At 41.2% G+C, this 18,746-nt stretch overlaps 1 protein-coding gene across 4 annotated transcripts in view; it reads left to right on the top strand.

The window, feature by feature from the left end:
* Positions 1 to 18,746, top strand: part of TXNDC11 (thioredoxin domain containing 11) — a 64,223-nt gene that overhangs the window by 9,973 nt on the left and 35,504 nt on the right. For 2 of the 4 annotated variants that reach the window (XM_055365326.2, XM_055365330.2), the window contains exons 4-5: positions 2,310 to 2,439; positions 11,416 to 11,509. In XM_055365326.2, coding sequence (XP_055221301.2) covers positions 2,310 to 2,439; positions 11,416 to 11,509 — 224 coding nt within the window. The remainder of the gene's footprint in view (positions 1 to 2,309; positions 2,440 to 11,415; positions 11,510 to 18,746) is intronic. The other 2 variants (XM_055365327.2, XM_055365328.2) reach the window with 1 other exon arrangement.

The raw sequence follows: 18,746 nt of genomic DNA, 5'->3' as shown, positions 1-18,746 counted from the left end.
CGGGGTTTTACCATGTTGCCAGGCTGGTCTCGACCTAGGCTGTACTAGAGTACAGCCCAGACCCTGCTGTGAATGATAAGTAATGTCTAAAAATCTGACTTGAAGAGTTTTGGAGATAGGAGATAGGACTTTGGACTTTGTTCAGGGTGATTGGCTTGAAGTTTGTTGAAAGTAAAATGGGTAAAGGAGATTTGATCAGTAGAGAGCTTTCCTTTTTCCTTCTAAAGTTCTTGGGCCCTAATTAATGGGGATTTATAGCAAACACGCACAAACAGTGATTTGTGGGTTCTCTGTCACATTCCATCCCATTTCCGTGTCTGTAACATAAACTGTTGTCTGGCACATAGTATTGACTCCCAGGAACTATTAGATAGTATTTGGGCAAAAACACACTTTTCTACCCCATCTCTACCCCCACATTTTCCTCTGGATATTAGATGTTTGTATTTTAATATTTGTAGTAAGAAGCCAATTTTTGCTTAGGGACCACTAAGACCATTTTCAGATTTCTTCCCCACTTTTTGGCCAGTAACTTGGAGGTTCTGCCTTTACATGGAAGGTTCAAGTACAGGTTTTTTCGGATACAGGAATACTTTCTCAGAGTTACTGTTTTTGTTTTAAAGGTAAGTGTAAGGTGGTGTACTTAACTCTGTGCTCTGTAACGGGATGATGAGCTTGCCCTGCAGAGGTCCTTGCATTTCTTTTTGGCTTTGAAAAAAGGCATGGAAGCCTAGTGGGGGAGTGTAGTCCTTTCAGACTGCTCAGAGGTGGATGTAACGTGATGTGACATTAAAATCAGAAGAGTTCCATGGAATCAAGTACAAGTGTCATTTTGGGATATGCAGGTATACAGTATTGTCATATATATACTATTTGTTTGCTTAGCTTTTGCAGAAAGATTGAAGGGACCTCAAAGGAACTTTAGAAATATGTCCAACCTTCTTATTTTACAGATGAGGAATTTGAGGTGGTACGCACCTTGAAATGCCCGCCTCCACACCCCTGTCTTTGCATTGTTAGCTTTTACAAGTCGCTAGAACCCTTGTAACATCACAACAGGAAAACTCATCAAAGCCTCTTGGCCTGAGTGGTTGAGGTTTCCAGATTGGTAGCTCCTTTTTCTGGAACAAAATAAGTTAGATGCTTTTTTGATTTCTTCCTTTAAATTAAAAATTATTGGTAGTTGATGGGGTTGGTGGTGGTGGTAATTTTTAAACTGAACTAATTTGTAGTAAGTCTTGATTTGGTAGAATTATTAACTGTGTCCCAGCTGTACATGTAGAGAATGCTGTTTTCCACTTTTTTTCATGCTAATATTCCTTTAACATCATTCTGCAGTGCACATGGAAGAATTGTGTTTATCTCATCACGTGTGTGTGTGTGTGTGTGTGTGAATTTCTGTAACCATGTATTATGGTATTATAATCACAGCCTTTATAAAATTCTTCACTGGGCTCTATTGTTGCTGTTAACAGTAAGCTTAATGTCAATTTCTGTTTAGAGAAAAGAATGATTATGCAGTTGTTGAATTTCACCATAACCCCCCAACCCTTGCCACCTACCATCCAATTATATTTGGGCAGTGTCCGTATTGTGTGAGACTGAAGAGAGGCACGTGAGAATTCTGATTAGCTTAGGAGGATAACTGAATAGTGGTGGTATTACTTAGCGGCACTGAATCCAATTCTGTGTGTCCCCAGGCACAACTGGAGGGGAAAGGAAGAAAGATTATTTATACAGGTCACTGACTTCAGACCTTCACATAATTTGTTGTTGTTGTAATAAAGCTTCAAATAGGTTTAAGGTTCATTCAGTGATCCTTTGTCCGCCTGTTTCTTTTTAGTAGGCCATGGGCTGACTGTTCAACCTGTCCCTTACCTCACAGTGACTAGTAGAAGGAAAGTCTGCCCGCCTGTGTTGAATTGTGTAGTTAAATCCTGGAATCCCATAGCATGTGGTCACTTTCCAGGGTTGTCTCTCTTGTTTTGTTTTTAAAAGAACTACTGTGGGAATTAATTTTTTTTTCAGAGATAAGACTAAATGTTCCTTGTTTGGCAATTCAGTTTGCAGTTGAATTCAAGATCATAGAAGGGTAGGGGCTGCTTGTGCCTCTCCTCACCTAAAATGCTTGTTCTTAATTCTCTGGTCACCTCCTGAGCAAAGCAGGCTACTGATCTGTGACTTGGTTGGATCCCAAAGCAAGACACTTTCATTTTGTGGTGGTGATGATTTTAGTTATACATTACAGGCTTAATGCATGGTGTATTATTTTTATTATTTTTATTTTTATTTTTATTTTTTGGTACTAGTTTTGGACCAATCGAATACAAAGGCCCCATGAGTGCTGTTTACATTGAGAAGTTTGTCCGCCGGGTGATGAAACCACTTCTCTACATCCCATCTCAATCAGAATTACTAGATTTTCTCTCAAACTACGAGGTACTTGTCTTTCATATCTCCTCCTCCATACTCAAGGCCTTTCACTGGGTTGTATTGGATTGTTTGTATTAAAGGGGTTTAAAAAATACCTCCTGAATTGCAGCAAGTAAAAGGTCATGTGATAGATCAGCCCCAGTTAAATGCTTTTTGAGGTACTGATTATAAGGATGGTTTGTCCAAGAGAGTTTTAAGAGAATAGAGTACTAGCAAAGTCTTTGTTTTTCGTTAGGGAATTTTCAACAGATTTTCATCTTGCCTTACATTTAACTTAGAGTAGATGAGAATTAACTTACAATTTATGTGCAACTGCAAATTTCTAAGAATATTATTTGACACTTCTCATAGCATTGTACTATGATATACCTGGTTTCTCTTGTCAGTTGTAGTTTGGTTTTTTTGAAAACTGGAAATATGTTCCCTTACGTATTATGAAGTATATAACTATTTCAAGGTCTTAATTACAGAAAGTTTTCTAACTCTCCTGATGTAGCTTCTTTCCTGCTTCCCCATTGCCAACTTCAACCCCTGGTAAATTATTTTTATAGTATTTTCTTTTTTGAGACAGAGTCTTGCTCTGACACCCAGGCTGGAGTGCAATCTCAGCTCACTACAAACTCCACTTCCTGGGTTCAAGTGCTTCTTGTGCCTCAGCCACCCAAGTAGTTGCAATAACAGGCAGTGCCACCACGCCCAGCTAATTTTTGTATTTTCACAGAAGAGGGTTTCGCCATGTTGACCAGGCTGGTCTTGAACTCTGGGCCTCAAGTGATCCTCCCATGTTGGCCTCCCCTCACAGTGCTGGAATTATAGGTGTGAGACACCACGCCCAGCCCTGTAGGATCTTTAATGCATGTTAAGAATGGCTTATTGTGAGGCCAGTATTGGCATTATTGAAATATGTAGCCTCAAAAAATTATAAAAGTAGTTCTGCAAAAAATTCACTGGAGCAAGTGTAAAATCATACTTGAGTACAAGTAAAATGATACTTAGGTACAACAAAATCAAGACCATAAATACCTGACAGAGATTAAAAAACCATGTATATCCAGACCTTCCTGACAGTTTAGAATTGTGGCTAGTTGAATTTTACTGTTCGCACTATTTATATTCTGTATAGATGGGATACACACTTTTTCACCAGAACATCAGTATAGCTTTTTTCAATCATGTTGGAAACTCTACATATGTGTTAACTATTAGCAGAGATTCCCCAAGCAGCAGTATGAATATCTAGTTATTCTGCTTTTAGTTCTTAGCTATGCATCAGAGTAAATATTCCTTAATTACATAGATAGCAGATGGATGTCTGTGCACCTCAGAGGCCTGCCTCTCATTTTCCCTGGGCAGGCTGGTGGGTGAGGGCTATATTAAGAGGCAGGGTACTGGGGCCTGATCCCTTTGGCACACTCACTGGGTTTGTGATTTGGGGCGGGTTACTCACTTCCTGGGCATCAGGGGCCTGGGCCAGGGTATCCTTGAGATTCCTTCTAACAGTAAAGTTGTGGTAAGTGGGTTTTGACATGGTTCTTCAGTGGGTTACAGGCAGAGCCACTCGGGACGGCACAGCAAAATGGTGGAGAATCACGAGTCAGACAGACCTGCTTTTAGCAGTACTCCATTGATTGATTGATTGATTGATTGATTGATTGATTGATTGATTTAGAGATGGTCTCACTCTGTTACCCAGGCTGGAGTGCAGTGGCATGATCTTGGCTCACTGCAATCTCCATCTCTCAGGTTCAAGTGATTCTTCTGCCTCAGCCTCCTAAGTAGCTGGGATTACAGGCATGCACCATCATACCTGGCTAATTTTTTGTATTTTCAGTAGAGATGGGGTTTCACCATGTTGGCCAGGCTGGATTATTTTATTTTTTTGAGATAGGGTTTCACTCTGTCACCCAGGCTGCAGTGTGGTGGCATGATCTCGGCTCAAGCGATCGTTCTGCCTCAGCCTCCCAAAGTGCTGGGATTACAGGTGTGAGCCACCATGCCCAGCCCAGCAGTACTTTAAAAGACCATGCTCCAAGTATTGGTGTGGAGTTCATGTTAGACTCACTAATCTACTGATGACATTACTGCTGATGACATTTAAAACATTACATTAAGTTTTTTGGCAGCCCACTTAGAGTGATGTACAACAGTGATTAAACTGGACTGCCTTTAAAATGGGAACCACAAGAGTGCTACCAAGATGGGGTCCCTAGATCACTTCTGTCAGCCTTTAAAATGACTTCCTCCCAAAAGCTGTGGCTTTTATTGGGTTAGTCTCATCTTTTGCTGGGCTTGTCACTGAGATGAGATTGTCTCATTGGCAAGAGATAGATAGTACTTTATTAATTGTGAAACAACTCACTAGTCAAGCCCATCGTGACACTTGTGAAACCATTTGTCTTGCAAAATATACCAAATAGCACAGCCTAGAAAATGTGTCAGTTTCACACACACTGCCTATAAGATAGAGACAGAATTCTAGATCCAGAAATGAAACCACTGTCATGGTTTTGACGGTTGAATAATTAGGAAAGTTAAGGAATTTTTGGAGTCCCTGGAGTAGAACACAGTAAGCTTTTGAATATTCTGCTAAGTTAGGGTTTCTCAACCTTGGCGCAGTTGACATTGGAGGTCAGATAATTCTGTGTTTTGGGGGGCTGTACTGTGGTTTGTAGGATATTTAGCAATATCCCTGGCCTCCACCCACTAGATGTTGGTAGCACCCTTTTCTCCCCTCAGTTGTGACAACCAAAAATATCTGCAGACCTTGCCAAATACCCCTCAGGGGGCAAAATTCCACCAGTTAAGAACTACTGCTCTGAAGAATTGAGTTTTCCCAATTAAGGCCTTAAGAGGAAGAAAACACGTCTTTTATCATGGGGCTCTCAGAAGGCATTAATTTAATAGTTAAAAGTTTATCTGCTTATAATGGTGGCAGTAGAGAGAAGATGAAAATTAAACAGTGCCTTGACTAGAGAATGCTGGAAGGTTATCGGGGGGCGGGTGGAAATTATAGCTAGGGGTGAGTTAGAGTGTCATCACTAGAGCTGTCTCTGATACTCAACTTTTTACTCAAACTCCTCATTTTTTCCGAAAAACAAAAACAAAAAAACCCTATACAGTTTAAATATGTGAAGGAACTTGCTAATTTAAAGACATCTTACTATGAAAGATACTTGTTTTGGTCAAGAGCCTTATCTCAGTTTATATTTTTTATCAATATGGATTTCAGTATCAAGTGTGTTTAAATTTAAGTATATCAAAATTGGGTCAAAATAAGTAATGTTTTCATGGCACTTCTGAAGTTTGACATAATGAAGGATTGGTTTTTTTTGCTTGACTTAGTGTCTGTTAGATATGTTTGTAACATCTTGTAGGAGTATGTGTGATAATTTCCTCCTTGTTTTAAAAAAAAATTTCTTGCGTAGGATCTGGATTTTAAGGAAGGAAAAAAAAAGAAAAAAATTGATTAATTATAAATTTGTCTCTAATCCAGATATTTATGAGCATTTTGGACCATTATAAAATTATATAGTTAGCATTCATTACTTGGGAAGTGATGATGTCCTGAAATACATAATATTCTCTATTGACATAAACTTGTTTTTGAGACAGAGTTTTGCTCTGTCTCCCAGGCTGGAGTGCAGTGGCGCAATCTCGTCTCACCGCAACCTCCACCTCCTGGGTTCAAGTGATTCTCATGCCTCAGCCTCCTCAGTAACTGGGATTACAGGCATGTGCCTCCACGCCCGGCTGTTTTTGTATTTTTAGTAGAGATGGGGTTTCACCATTTGGCCAGGCTGGTCTTGAACTCCTAGCCTCAAGTGATGAGCCCACCTTAGCCTCCCAAAATGCTAGGATTACAGGTGTGAGCCACTGTGCCCGGCTGACGTAAAATTTTACTATATGTATATGGAACTCTATTCATGTATGCTTATTCTATTGTTAGAAAAAGGAATGTACTAATCGTATCTTGGTTTTAATTTTTAGAAGTCCTATAGTTGAATCCTTTCAAAGGCCTATTCAGATGATTTGATACTGAATTGCTTAGAGTGGAAATTTTTTTTTTTTTTTTTTTGAGGTGGAGTCTCGCTCTGTTGTCCAGGCTGGAGTGCAGTGGCGTGATCTTGGCTCACTGCAACCTCCACCTGCCAGGTTCAAGTGATTCTCCTGCCTCAGCCTCCTGAGTAGCTGGGACTCAGGCATGCGCCACCATGCCCGGCTAATTTTTGTATTTTTAGTAGAGATGGAGTTTCACCTTGTTAGCTAGGATGGTCTCGATCTCTTGACCTCGTGATCCGCCTGCCTCCGCCTCCCAAAGTGCTGGGATTGCAGGCGTGAGGCACCGCACACGGCCGAAGAGGGAAGTTTTTAACCAATGGAAAATATTTTATTTGGCTTAGATATCTCAGACCTACCAATATCACATTGCTAATCATTAACCATGGTTTTATGTTTGTAAACTATGACTCTAAGAGGCTTGGCGAGGTGCTTCATGCCTGCAATCCCAGCACTTGGGAGGCCAAGGTGGGAGGATTGCTGGAAGCCAGGAATTCAAGACCAGCCTGGGCAACAAAATGAGACCCTGTGTCTATAACAAAATGTTAAAAATTAGCCAAACATGGTGGCACATGCCTGTAGTCCCAGCTACTTGGGAGGCTGAGGCTGAAGGATTGCTTGAGTCCAGGAGTCCGGCGTTACAGTGAGCTATGATGGCACCACTGCACTCCAGCCTGGGCAACAGAGAGACTCCATCTCAAAACAAAACAAAGACAAGACTCTGAGACCAGAAACAATTTCTAGGACAACAGTTTTGCCTTTAACTTACTTAAACATCACAGAAAGCCATTAAAGGGTGAGTACTAAAAATTCTTAACTTTGTAAACCCTGAAATACTTCAGTTGTTATTAGCAAAGAAGTAATGCATAAACTATGCATTGTGAAGTGCTCTTCAGTTTTCAAGTGCTTATTTCTAAATGTTCCAAACAGCTGGGTGAGGTAGATGGAAATTGTGGATCCTTCCAACAGATTAAGAAGCTAAGGTACAGGGAGGCTGTGATTTACCTACATGGAGACTGGACGACAGCCCAGCCTTGTGGCTCCCCAAATTCTTGTCTATCGTGTTCCTTCCTCAAAGAAATATTTAAGGTTCCTGAATTGAAACTTCAGTATCTACCTAGGGGTTACAACTTCAAATATTTATTTAATGTCATTTTTTGAAACTTTTTTCTTTTATGGTAGAACATTTTGAAGATGTTGGCTCCTTAATTTGGCTGTTGGCTTTTTTTTTTTCCTAAATGAATACTTAAAAGAATAAATATGGATGAAGGATGATGCCATGGCTCTTAAGCAGCAGAGTTTTGCCATTTCCTGTTATTAATTGGGTCATTCACATTTATTCTGCAGAACTGGGATTATTTTGTGTATGATAGTCACAATATTCAGGCAGGGTATGGTCTATAATTTTCTACCCAGGTAAGCACTACAATGATACTTCCCTTGTAAATAATGAATGTAGCTAAAAACTGAAATGAACTTGCCAGGAGATCCCATAAAGGGAGATTAAGAGCTCTGTATAATTTTCTTGCAAACCATGTTAAGAAATTTGACTGGGCCCCGTGGCTCACACCTGTAATCCCAGTACTTTGGGAGGCCGAGGGGGGCAGATCATGAGGTCAGGAGTTTAAGACCAGCCTGGCCAACATGGTGAAACCTCGTCTCTACTAAAAATACAAAAAATTAGCCGGATGTGGTGGCGGGCGCCTGTAATCCCAGCTACTCGGGAGGCTGAGGCAGGAGAATTGCTTTAACCTGTGAGTCAGAGGTTGCAGTGAGCAGAGATCACGCCACTGCACTCCAGCCTTGGCGACAGAGAAAGACTCTGTCTCCAAAAAAGAGAAAAAGAAATTCTACTTACTTCAGTTACTCCAGTTGTGGAATCCCTCTTCCTCGAATGTTCTTCCTGCCAATTTAAATACAGAGAGGAAAATGAAGTCGATTACTGTGGACAACGTATACTAACAGAACCAGTGTCATTTTTATTTTTATTTTATAGAGATGAGGTCTTGCCATGTTGCCCAGGCTGGTTTGGAACTCCTGAGGTCAGGTGATCCTCCCATCTCAGCCCCCAAAAGTCCTGGGATTATAGACATAAGCCACCACACCTGGCCGGTGTCATTTTTATTTCAGTGGACATTAAGTTGATTGGAAAGGGAATAGGACTGAGCAATAGTCATTTAATTTTCAGTGACTAATTTTCTGGCTCCTCTAATTTCAGTATTGTTTGGACATCATTTGTGTTAGGTATTGGTAGCTTCTACATCAATAGTGTTTGCCTTCTTATTTATTTGTTTGTTTGATTGTTTTTTTGAGACAGAGTCTCTCTCTCTTGCCCAGGGTGGAGTGCAGTGGTGCGATCTCTGCTCACTGTAACCTCCACCTCCCAGGTTCAAGCAATTCTCCTGCCTCAGCCTCCCAAGTAGCTGCAACTACAGGTGCCCACCATCACGCCTGACTAATTTTTGTGTTTTTAGTAGAGATGGGATTTCACCAGGCTGGCCAAGGGTGGTCTTAAACTCCTGGCCTCAAGTGATCTGAGGGGATTACAGGCGTGAGTGCTGCTGGCCTCTTTTTTATTTTTTAAAGCACTTGACAGATTCATTTGACTTGTACTTTATAATTTACTCACCAAATGCTAACAGTATTATTATTTCAAACTCTTCTATCTGCAGGCAAAATATTTTAAGAATCTTTTCATGAATTTCTGTATCCATTTAAGAACACTTATTTAGCATACATTCATTCATTTATTCCTAACAGCTTGGTAACAAAATCGTTTTAAATTTAGATGGGATGGGGAAAGGCTCGGGAATCTTTTAGGGGGAAGAAGAGAGTTAAGTAAAATTGCCAGATGACAGAAAACATGAGCATTTTGACAGAATTGTAGAATGCTGGTACCCAACATTGTCATATTGTTTGTAAAATTCTACTCTGAATGTTGTGCACATAGGTACTGTTTCGGTTAGTTCACAGCTTTGTGGTTTTTTTTTTTTTTTTTTTTTTGAGATGGAGTCTTGCCCTGTTGCCCAGGCTGGAATGCAGTGGCACGATCTTGGCTCACTGCAACCTCTACCTCCCTGGTTCAAGCAATTCTTGTGCCTCAGCCTCCTGAGTAGCTGGAATTACAGGTGTGCACCACCATGGCTGGCTAATTTTTTTATTTTCAGTAGAGACAGGGTTCCACCATGTCGGCCAGGCTGGTCTTGAATTCCCGACCTCAAGTGATCCACCCGCCTCTGCCTCCCAAAGTGCTGGGATTACAGGCGTGAGCCAGGGCAACAGAGTGAGACTCTGTTTCTTTTTTTTTTTCTTTTTTTTCTTTTTTTTTGAGATGGATTCTTGCTCTGTCCCCCGCCTGCTGGAGTGCAGGGGCATGATCTCAGCTCACTGCAGCCTCTGCCCCCTGGGTTCAAGGAATTCTCTTGCCTCAGCTTTCCGAGTATTTGGGACTACAGGCATGTACCACCACACCTGGCTAATTTTTGTATTTTTTAAGAGAGACAGAGTTTTACCATGTTGACCAGACTGGTCTTGAACTCCTGACCTCAAATGATCCTCCCTCCTAGGTCTCCCAAAGTGCTGGGATTACAAGTGTGAGCTACTGCCCCCAGCCTAGATGTTAAGTTTCTATCAGAATGAAAACCAATTGATGCATTTACAGTCGAATCTTACAACAAGCAAGTGGTTTAGATTGGAAAGATAGTATATTCCACTACAGATCAAAAGTTTCCTCTTTTTTATAACATATTGATTTTAAACTTTACCAACAGATTAAATTTCCACCAAATTTTGGATGCAGTTTTGTTTCAATGATCAAGTTCATTTCCACAATGACTTACTAATAATATAGAGTGTAGTGCCAAGTGCTTTTGGGCTCAAAAGGATTCTTTTCGTTTGCCTAGTGCTTTATGGTTCATCAGGCTTGCTCTTTGCCTAACCGTGTGAAGAATTGTTCCTATTTCCACATCAGGCAACTGAGGTTTCATATTGAAGGGTTCTCCCGAGGCTGTTCATTCAGCCACTAGATCTCAGACTTGAGCTTAGGTCTTCTGACTCCAAGTCCAGCACTCTTTGCTCAGGGATCTCAAAATTTGACTTTTAAGACAGATACGATTATTACAGAACAAAACCTGACTGAATGAGTGCCACAGGGCCTTCCAAGAAGGAAGAAGTGATTGTAAACAGAAAGGCAGAACATATCTAGTAGGGGACAGTTAATTGGTTTGGCAGAATGAAGGGGCGTTCTACGCCCAGCTTAGAGAAGTGGAATGAGCAGGTGGAAATGAATGTGTAGGATGGAGGAACCAGAGGGCCGGAGGTGGGTCCTCTGCAGATCTGAGGGAAAGGAGAGTTGCCACTGTGGAATGCTGGGTTTTGGGGGGGGTTCTATGGTTTGTTTCCTGTTGAAGGGGCTTGATTACAGGTGAAGATTAACCCTGATTTCCAGCAAAGTGTGAAGGTATGTTTGGAGTCAATGAGAGACAGAGATTCAAGAAGAAACTTAAGAAAGGTTAAAAGAAAATTATTGCCATTGCTTGTCTGGAGTTGTTAAAAGTGATTGAGGACATAACTTACTGATGAAGTTTTGAGCCTGGGAGAATTGTACCGTCAACAAACAGGGTGTGGAAAGACCTACTCATGGGGACAGAAGGAAATTTCAGCTTTGAATGTCCCTGAATGACCACTGTGCAATCCTGTCAAAGCTACTGCAACTGCAACTCCATCCCTTACCCTGTTTGTTGTTTAAATGGAGGGGATGTTCAACCCCAACCTGAAATTTTTATCATGTGCTTAGGCTTTTTGAAAAAATGAAAGGCAACAAGATGCATTAATTGTCAAATTGTAATATGTCTTGCTTTAAAATATCCTCCATTACACTGTGGCTGACAGTGCCTCAGTTACCTAATTCTGCTCTTTTTCCTGCAGCCTGGAGTACTCGGGTACTTTGAGTTCAGTGGCTCACCCCAGCCTCCTGGTTATTTGACCTTCTTCACCTCAGCATTACATTCATTAAAGAAAGGTAAAAAATGATTCATATTAAGACATTGTTACTTCAGTAGAATTGTTATTTACATCTTTTCCATGTGTTATTATGAATATATATTCTAATTTGCTTGATTCCTTTTCTCAACGTATTTTTATTTATTTTATTTTTTTTTAGACGGAGTCTCGCCCTGCCGCCCAGGCTGGAGTGCAGTGCCGTGGTCTTGGCTCACTGGAATCTGCCTCCCGGGTTCAAGCGATTCTCCTGCCTCAGCCTCCTGAGTAGCTAGAATTACATAGGCGCCTGCTGCCATGCCTGGCTAATTTTTGTATTTTTAGTAGATAAGGGGTTTTGCCACGTTGGCCAGGCTGGTCTCGAACTCCTGACCTCAGGTGATCCACCTGCCTCGGTTCCCAAAGTGCTGGGATTACAGGCATGAGCCACTGTGCCCAGCCGTCAGTGTATTTTTAATAATTATATTGTTTAATGTTCCATCATTAGCAAACAGGAAATACTGTTCTGTTTCACATATAGTCTCTCAAATGTTTTGCTTTTTAAAAATATAGCTTGAGGCTGGGCGCAGTGGCTCATGCCTGTAGTCCCAGCACTTTGGGAGGCTGAGGCAGGTGGATTGCTTGAGTCCAGGAGTTTGAGACCAGCCTGGCCAACATGGCAAAACTCCGTCTCTACAAGGAATACACAAATTAGGCAGGTGTGGTGGTACACACCTGTAATCCCAGCTAGTTGGGAGGCTGAGGTGGGAGACTCGCTTCAACGCAGGAGGCAGAGGTTGCAGTAAAACGAGATTGCGCCACTGCACCACTGCACTCCAGCCTGGGGGACAGAGTGAGATCCTGTCTCAAAAAGAAAAAACCATATATATATATATGATATGAATGTCGGGCACGGTGGCTCACGCCTTTAATCCCAGCATTTTGGAAGGTCAAGGCGGGTGGATCACCTGAGGTCAGGAGTTCGAGAACAGTCTGGCCAACATGACGAAACCCCGTCTCTACTAAAAATACAAAAATTAGCCAGACATGGTGGCACGTGCTTGTAGTCCCCGCTACTTGGGAGGCTGAGGCAGGAGAATCGATTGAACCTGGGAGGCGGAGGTTGCAGTGAGCCAAGATCACGCCATTGCACTCCAGCCTGGGTGACAGAGCGAGACTCTGTCTCAAAAAAAAAAAAAAAAAAAATTATTACATCATAATCTTTTTTTGTGTGTATAGTTAAGAGTTTTGGTCAGCATTTTTAGTGGTTATTTTATCTGTCAGATAGGTTGTAATTTAGCAATACATTTCTTTTGAGAAGTATTTTTATAGATATAAAACGCATGTCACATTACAGCATAGGCTACTGCCAGCTTCTCACATCTGTATTTTTCTTTGACTTAGTTGAATTGTATATTGTTTGGTGTCCTGGTTTTTAAGTGAAAGGTCATATTCTCCCAATTGTTTTATGTTGTTGTATGCTCTCTCTCAGTCCTGACTCCACAGCTTGTCAGTTGTGTCAGATCCATTCTCATCTGCTCGCTTGTCTCCATCCCCTTTGTTACCACTCCAGTCTGCGCCCCTTCACCCACACCTGGACCAGACCAGTGGACACATAACTGGTATCCACTCGCTTCTCCTTCCTCAGACTGTGGCCTTTGCACATGCTAGTCCTTCTTCCTGGAATATGCCTCCACCCCTAGGGCTCAGTTCTCCACCTGTCAGGGCCCAGCCCAAATATTGCTTCCACAATTAAATAACTGAAACCACTACCCCAGTCTAACTTGGGTACCCTGTTGTTTCTTTTGTAGCACTTAACACAGTTTGCATTTATGTATGTGGTTACAAGATGATTTATTTAATGTCTTTTTCCCTAGACTGTAAGATTTCTGAGGGTAGGGACCATGTTCCTCATGTTAGTGTTCTTTCTGTATAGCCTGGCACAAAGCAGGGTCTCAGTCAGTCTTTGCCAAGCAAGTGATCACATTAATGACCCTATTACCTTCCCCCAGGAGATCAACCAAAAATATGTAACTATTCTTTTATTATTTTTATTTTTGGAATATTAAAACAGTATATGTGAAACAATTATATGACTGGCAATTTTAATATATACCTTGAAGGTTTTATGGACAGAGAATCTACTATATTCACATTGTTTGTCTGGGAGACATAGGGGGAGAAAAGCTGTCATATAAGTATGTCTGTCTAATTGAAAGACTTTGAGCTGCACAGTTTCAAGTGACTAAGCAGACTTAGCAAATGGAAGTTTGAACTTTGGAAACAAAATACTGCCAACTTAAATAAGCTTAAGAAGCATCCATTCAAAGCTCTTCATGGAAAATTAAATAAAGCCCTTCACAGAAGACAGACCTTAATGAAGACTATATAAAAGGGTAACCTAGAGTCATTCACTAAAGTGATGGTAGCATTCAAGCTTGTGAGCTGAAGAGGCCATTTCAAGGTCGTAGAAGCATGTTTTGTTATTTGATTGGCTTATATTGTGTGCTGCTATGCCGTATTAGAAATACATTACTCATCTTAAATTATTTTTTCATTCAGAGGTTTCTAAAAAGGTGTTCCTTTTAGGAATACCCTTCTAATACGAGGCAGCAGCCTTTTTCTCCTTTCTTTCAGCAAAAGAAGGGTAAATAGTGATAAATAAAATAGATATAAAATAAGGTTGAAAGGGATAAATGGTTAAAAATTACTCAAAGGTACAAAATGAACCTCCTTGGTCAAATCACTAATTTTGACAAGTTTATGTGCTAGTTGTTTTCATAATAAATGTGGTCTGATTTACTTTCTCTACATCTCTTCCCTATCCTGTGATTCTGGTTGGATCTTGTAAAATTCTGTTGCATATGCAAGTTTGCCGGAGCTGAGATTAATTAATTAATTAATTAATTCTAATTAATCGTTTTCACCCCATTTTTTTGTGGCTAAATTCACACAATTGGAAATGATGATTTTCTGTAATATGTGCACTATGAAGGATTCCCTAAAGTAAATCTTGCCTTGGGCATCTGGGGTTTTTCTCCCTTTCTTCTACCCTGTAGTCAAATGGTGTTTTCCTTATTATTAACAGCAGATGTGCAGTAAAAGGTAGGAGAAACACATGCACATTTAAAAAAAAAAGATACAGTTTCAAATTAAATTCTAGGTCAATGTCATGTTTAGACTGTATATACAAATCAAGGCTGGAGAAACATTTGACACATATAACATTTAGTTATAGAGAACTGAACTGAAGAAGTGTTTAGACTGTTGTAGTAGAAAGCAGATGCCTTGGTTCAGCAGGCTACCAGCATTTATACAATACACATGCCTTTCCTCTGCCTTAATGATTTTTTTTTAAATTGTCTTAGAAATAGCCAGGCCACTTCAAAGTTCTACATTTGTTTTTTGAAGCTAGCTGGTCATCAGTGCATAAATAATTTGCGAGCGTACCATGTCTGAAGCATCACAGGGCTGTAGGGTGTGCTGTGAGGAGAGCTTATTCCTGGCCCCCAGCATGCGAGGCTTGGGTTATAAGATCGGGTTCTGTGGTCCTTTACCCCCCACTTAACGCAACTTGTCAAACATTTGCTATTTTTACACATTAAAAGAAAGGAAATTCACTTACCACCTCAGCACTGTAATAGTAACTGCCTTCTCTTGTTGTTTTAACTGTTTCCTTTTTTCTCCAGGGCCCGGCCTCAGTGCTGATCTGTCAGTTTACCTTGGTCCACCTGTTAAGGTGTTGTGGACAGGAACTCTTGTGCATATTTCTGTCCATTATTGTATTAGCCTTTCTTTTTTTTTTTTTTTTTTGAGACAGAGTCTCTCTCTGTCGTTCAGGCTGGAGTGCAGTGGCGAAATCTCTGCTCACTGCAACCTCTGCCTCCGAGGTTCAGGTGATTCTCCTGCCTCAGCCTCCCGAGTAGCTGGGATTACAGGCGCCTGCCACCATGCCCAGCTTATTTTTTGTATTTTTAGTAGAGACGGGGTTTCACCATGTTGGCCAGGCTGTTCTTGAACTCCTGACCTCATGGTCCGCCCGCCTCGGCCTCCCAAAGCGCTGGGATTACAGGCGTGAGCCACTGCGCCCAGCCTGTGTTAGCCTTTTTTACTTCTGTTATTATTTATGTAGTGCTTTCGTATTTTCTTTAAAAAAAGTTAAATCTCTGGTTCTTTTTTTTGATTTGGAGTCTCGCTCTTTTGCCCAGGCTGGAGTGCAGTGGTGTGATCTCAGCTCACTGCAACCTCCGCCCAGGTTCAAGGGATTCTCATGCCTCAGCCTCCTAAGTAGCTAGGACTACAGGCGCCCACTACTGCGCCCACTACCATGCCCGCCTAATTTTTGTATCGTTAGTACAGACAGCTTTTCGCCATGTTGGCCAGGCTGGTCTCAAACTCCTGACCTCAAGTGATCCACCTGCCTCGGCCTCCTAAAGTGCTGGGATTACAGGCATAAGCCACTGTGCCTGGCCTTCTGGTTAGTTTTTCTTGCTTTTTTTTTTTTTTTCTGAAAATCTGATGACTATATTAGTTTATTTTCTTCTTTTTTAAATTTAAAAATTATTTAGCACTTTATGCTCCCTGGCTTTACTTTGGCTTAAAATATAGAGCACAGTTGATTTTTCCCTCTCTCATTTATAAAATGATGTTTCCTTTCTTTCTAATCTTGATGATGCCTGCTTTAACTACAGAACATATTTTTCCATGGATTTGGGTCTATTTCTGTGATTTCTTTTGGTCTGGATACCTATTTTTGTCTGAGTAAACATAATCTAGGTTCTTACTTTGTAAATTGTTATTACTTGGTCAAGTCTGGACTTGTTGTAGTTCTTGTGTTTTGTGGAATATTCTTTTATGTCCATCCGTGCCTTTGGCTGGAATTTTGTTGAAATTATGTTAAATATATAAATTGAGTTGAAGATAATTGACATGTTCATAACATTTAGCTTTCCTTTCTAGGTTCACAGCATGATTATTCATTTATTCAAAACTTTTAATTTTTTATAGTAGGTCTTACATATCTCTCATTAATGTTTAATCATTTCACAGTGCTAGATGATTAATTGTGGGCTGGCAATCTTTGTGTATGTTTCAAAAGCCTGGAGGAAATCAGCTCTCTTGTACTTCTTTACTCCTCCAGGACTGCAAAGCCTGTTCCTCTTGTAACATTTTTACATTTGATCTTGGCAGAGAGGCTACTTTATTGCCAAAAGAAAATTTGGTAGAGGGGTCATATTCTGAAGTTGCTTGCTTGATTTTTAAAAATCTGATGATTATTTCATTATTTGCTGTAAAAATGTGTTCTGGTAACATTTTGTCATATTCTGCTATAATTCAGTGGCTTTTTTAGAAGAGAAGATTTGCAGCAAATTTTGACCCCATTTTTCATCTGATCTACAAAAGGACTTGCAGTGCAGTCTAGGGAGAAAAGCAGTGGGCTGGGAGCTAGCAATGCCTGGTCCTTACCCTTTGTCTGCTCCTGGTGAGGTCTGTAAACTTGGAACAAAATATTTAACCTTACTGTGTTTGCGTTTGTTTATCTTTAAATTTGGGGAGGGTAGAGGTAAGTATATAAATCCTTATTTTATAAGGTCAAATCGTGAAATACTTTGTGTGTGAGTAAAGTAATAAAGCGAGTGAAGAAATACTTTGCGTGCAAGTAAAATAATAGTCTTTATACCTTAATTAGAAACTAAGCCATCTGGTTGAAAGCACCTCAAATAAGTATTTTACCTATTCTAGTGAAAACATCCACACAAGAAATGATGTCATTGACTGACCAGCAGGCCCAGTCTTTCTCTTCCCCTTTCCCATGCACCTCCTACCTGCTTCTGTTTGTAACGCATGGTTTTCTCCCTGTCCAATGGACTGAATCTCTCTGCCACCAGAATAGGAGCTAATTTTTCAGATAATATTTACTGAGGACCTTGACGGCAGGGTTTTGTTTTGTTGCTCCTACAACTCCACACCGTGCTTGGTGAATGAATGACTGGTAAAGGACGCGTGAGAAAGATTTTAGCTACGGGATTTTTAAATGTCACTTTGGATACCCTCTCACCACCTTCTCCACTTCTTGTGCCTGGCCCTTCAGGCTCAGTAGACCATAGTGTAGGAATTTCCCTGCCTGGTTCATTCTTTTTTTTTTTTTTTTTCGCCGAGACAGGGTCTCACTTTGTTGCCCAGGCTGGAACGCAGTGGTAACCTTGAACTCATGGGCTCAAGCAATCAGATTCTGCCTCAGCCTTCTGAGTAGCTAGAAGTACAGGTGTGCACCAACACACCAGCAAGTTACAACAATTTTTTTTTGTAGAGATCAAATTGAAATTCACATGGTACCTAAATACCATCTTGGAAATACACTAAACTATTTTTTTGTTTTGTTTTGTTTTGTTGTTGAGACACCCGTTCTCTGCTCACTGCAACCTCCGCCTCCCGGGTTCAAGCAATTCTCCTGCCTCAGCTTCTCGAGTAGCTAGGACTACAGGCACACGCCACTAGGCCTGGCTGATTTTTGTGTATTTTAGTAGAGACGGGGTTTCACTGTGTTGCCCAGGCTGGTCTGGAACTCCTGAGCTCAGGCAATCCTCCCGCTTTGGCCTCCCAAAGTGCTGGGATTACAGGCGTGAGCCACCACGCCCGGCCACACTAAACTATTAACCAAAATATTGTTTCCACTCCCTTCTACCACCTTTGGGAATTCCTAAACTCAGTTGATGAGGAAACCTTGTAGCATTAGTATCATTAGTTTTCTAAGGAACTCCCTTTGGGAAATAGTGTTTTAGAGGAAAGGTATTAAATGGAGGAAGAACTTTGATTCCAGCGTAGTGTCCCTGTACTTCACCAGGTGGCGTCTGATGCTGCCGAGATTTGCTTGTAGAACTGAGTCGGTACACATAAAAAGTGCCCTCCTCCAAGCGAAGAAAGCTTTTCTGGAGTATTGTTCTGTCAGATTGGAGATTTTTTTTTTTTTTTTGAGACGGAGTCTTGCTTTGTCGCCCAGGCTGGAGTGCAGCCGCGCGATCTCGGCTCACTGCAGCCTCCGCCTCCCGGGTTCATGCCATTTTCCTGCCTCACATTCCCGAGTAGCTGGGACTACAGGCGCCCGCCACCACGCCCGGCTAATGTTTTGTATTTTTTAGTAGAGACGGGGTTTCACCGTTTTCGCCAGCATCGTCTTGATCCCCGACCTCGTGATCCGCCCACCTCGGCCTCCCAAAGTGCTGGAGTTACAGGCGTGAGCCACCGAGCGCGGCCAGATTGTGAGATTTTATACAGCATCA

The sequence above is a fragment of the Gorilla gorilla genome, chromosome 18, assembly GCF_029281585.2.
Source record: "Gorilla gorilla gorilla isolate KB3781 chromosome 18, NHGRI_mGorGor1-v2.1_pri, whole genome shotgun sequence".
NCBI lineage: Eukaryota > Metazoa > Chordata > Mammalia > Primates > Hominidae > Gorilla > Gorilla gorilla.
Note: the sequence above shows the minus strand (reverse complement) of the source record. Positions and strands in the feature narration are given on the sequence as shown.